Source organism: Eimeria necatrix, genomic scaffold, assembly GCF_000499385.1.
Source record: "Eimeria necatrix Houghton genomic scaffold, Enh_scaff393, whole genome shotgun sequence".
Taxonomy (NCBI): domain Eukaryota; phylum Apicomplexa; class Conoidasida; order Eucoccidiorida; family Eimeriidae; genus Eimeria; species Eimeria necatrix.
This window is the reverse complement of record NW_013655369.1, coordinates 11,458-12,487: the sequence shown is the minus strand read 5'-3', so window position 1 is coordinate 12,487 and position 1,030 is coordinate 11,458. Positions and strand designations below refer to the sequence as shown.

The following is a 1,030-nucleotide window of genomic DNA, read 5'->3' as shown; positions in this document are numbered from 1 at the left end:
GCAGCAGCAGCAGCAGCAGCAGCAGCAGCAGCAGCAGCAGCAGCAGCAGCAGCAGCAGCAGCAGCTAGAGGAGCAGGGGGGCCTTGTGTGCGAGCCACCAGCGGCGGAGCTGTGGGGCGTCGACGCGGCCGTGGGCGTCTGCGGGGAAGTCCGGCAGCAGAAAATCGGAGTTGGAGAAAAATTGGAAATTCGGAGAAGTTTTTTGGAGATCTTTTTGAGAAATAAATCCATTTTGCTGCAGCAGCAGGGCCTGCAGCAGCGCGTCGAGCAGCAGCAGCTGCTGCTGCAGCAGCAGCAGCAGCGCGGGGTCGCAGCGCGCAGCAGCAGCGCGCAGCCGCCACGCTGCTGCTGCGCCCCGCAGCAAATTCAGCAGCCCGCACAGCAGCAGCAGCAGCCCCGGAAGGAACTGCAGCAAGTTCCAAACTTTGCGAAAAGAAATCCAAAAAGAAGAAATATAAATCTGCAGCAAGCCGCGGCCCCAGCAGCGCAGCAGCAGCGGCAGCTGCTGCTGCAGCAGCAGCAGCAGCGCGCGCGCCGCGCGCGCCCTCCTGCTGCTGCTGCTGCTGCTGCTGCTGCTGCAGCAGAATTCTGCTGCCAGCAGCAGCAGCGCCCCCAGCAGCCCGTAGATGTTCGCCAGCATTTCCGCAGCACTCAGCGACAGCGCCAGCGTGGCCAAGTCGAAGGCAGCAGCAGGCAGCAGCAGCAAGCAGCAGCAAATGCTGGTCCAGCGCAGCAGCAGCGGCTGCTGCTGCTGCTGCTGCTGCTGCAGCAGCTCCAGGTACTGCGCAGCAGCAAACTGCTTCGACTTCACACTCCGCTTTGCTGCGCGACGCGCCAGCAGGTGCCCCCGCGCCACTGCGGACTTCAGCTTCCCCCGCAGCGGCGTCTTCTCGTCCGCTGCTGCTGCTGCTGCTGCTGCTGCTGCTGCTGCTGCTGCTGCTGCTGCTGCGGGAGGCGGCGAGGCCGAGCGCGGCTCGCCCTCCACCGGCACTGCGAACTGCTGCTGCTGCGAAGAATCGGAGTCCGACAT

General features: G+C 64.9%; 1 protein-coding gene across 1 annotated transcript; it reads right to left on the bottom strand.

Moving 5' to 3' along the window:
- Positions 1 to 64: 64 nt before the first annotated feature.
- Positions 65 to 1,030, bottom strand: ENH_00049980 (hypothetical protein, conserved; the record flags this gene model as incomplete). The annotated part of the gene is made up of 1 exon (XM_013585625.1): positions 65 to 1,030. One exon carries the CDS (start codon positions 1,028 to 1,030, stop codon positions 65 to 67), a length of 966 nt encoding a protein of 321 aa, XP_013441079.1.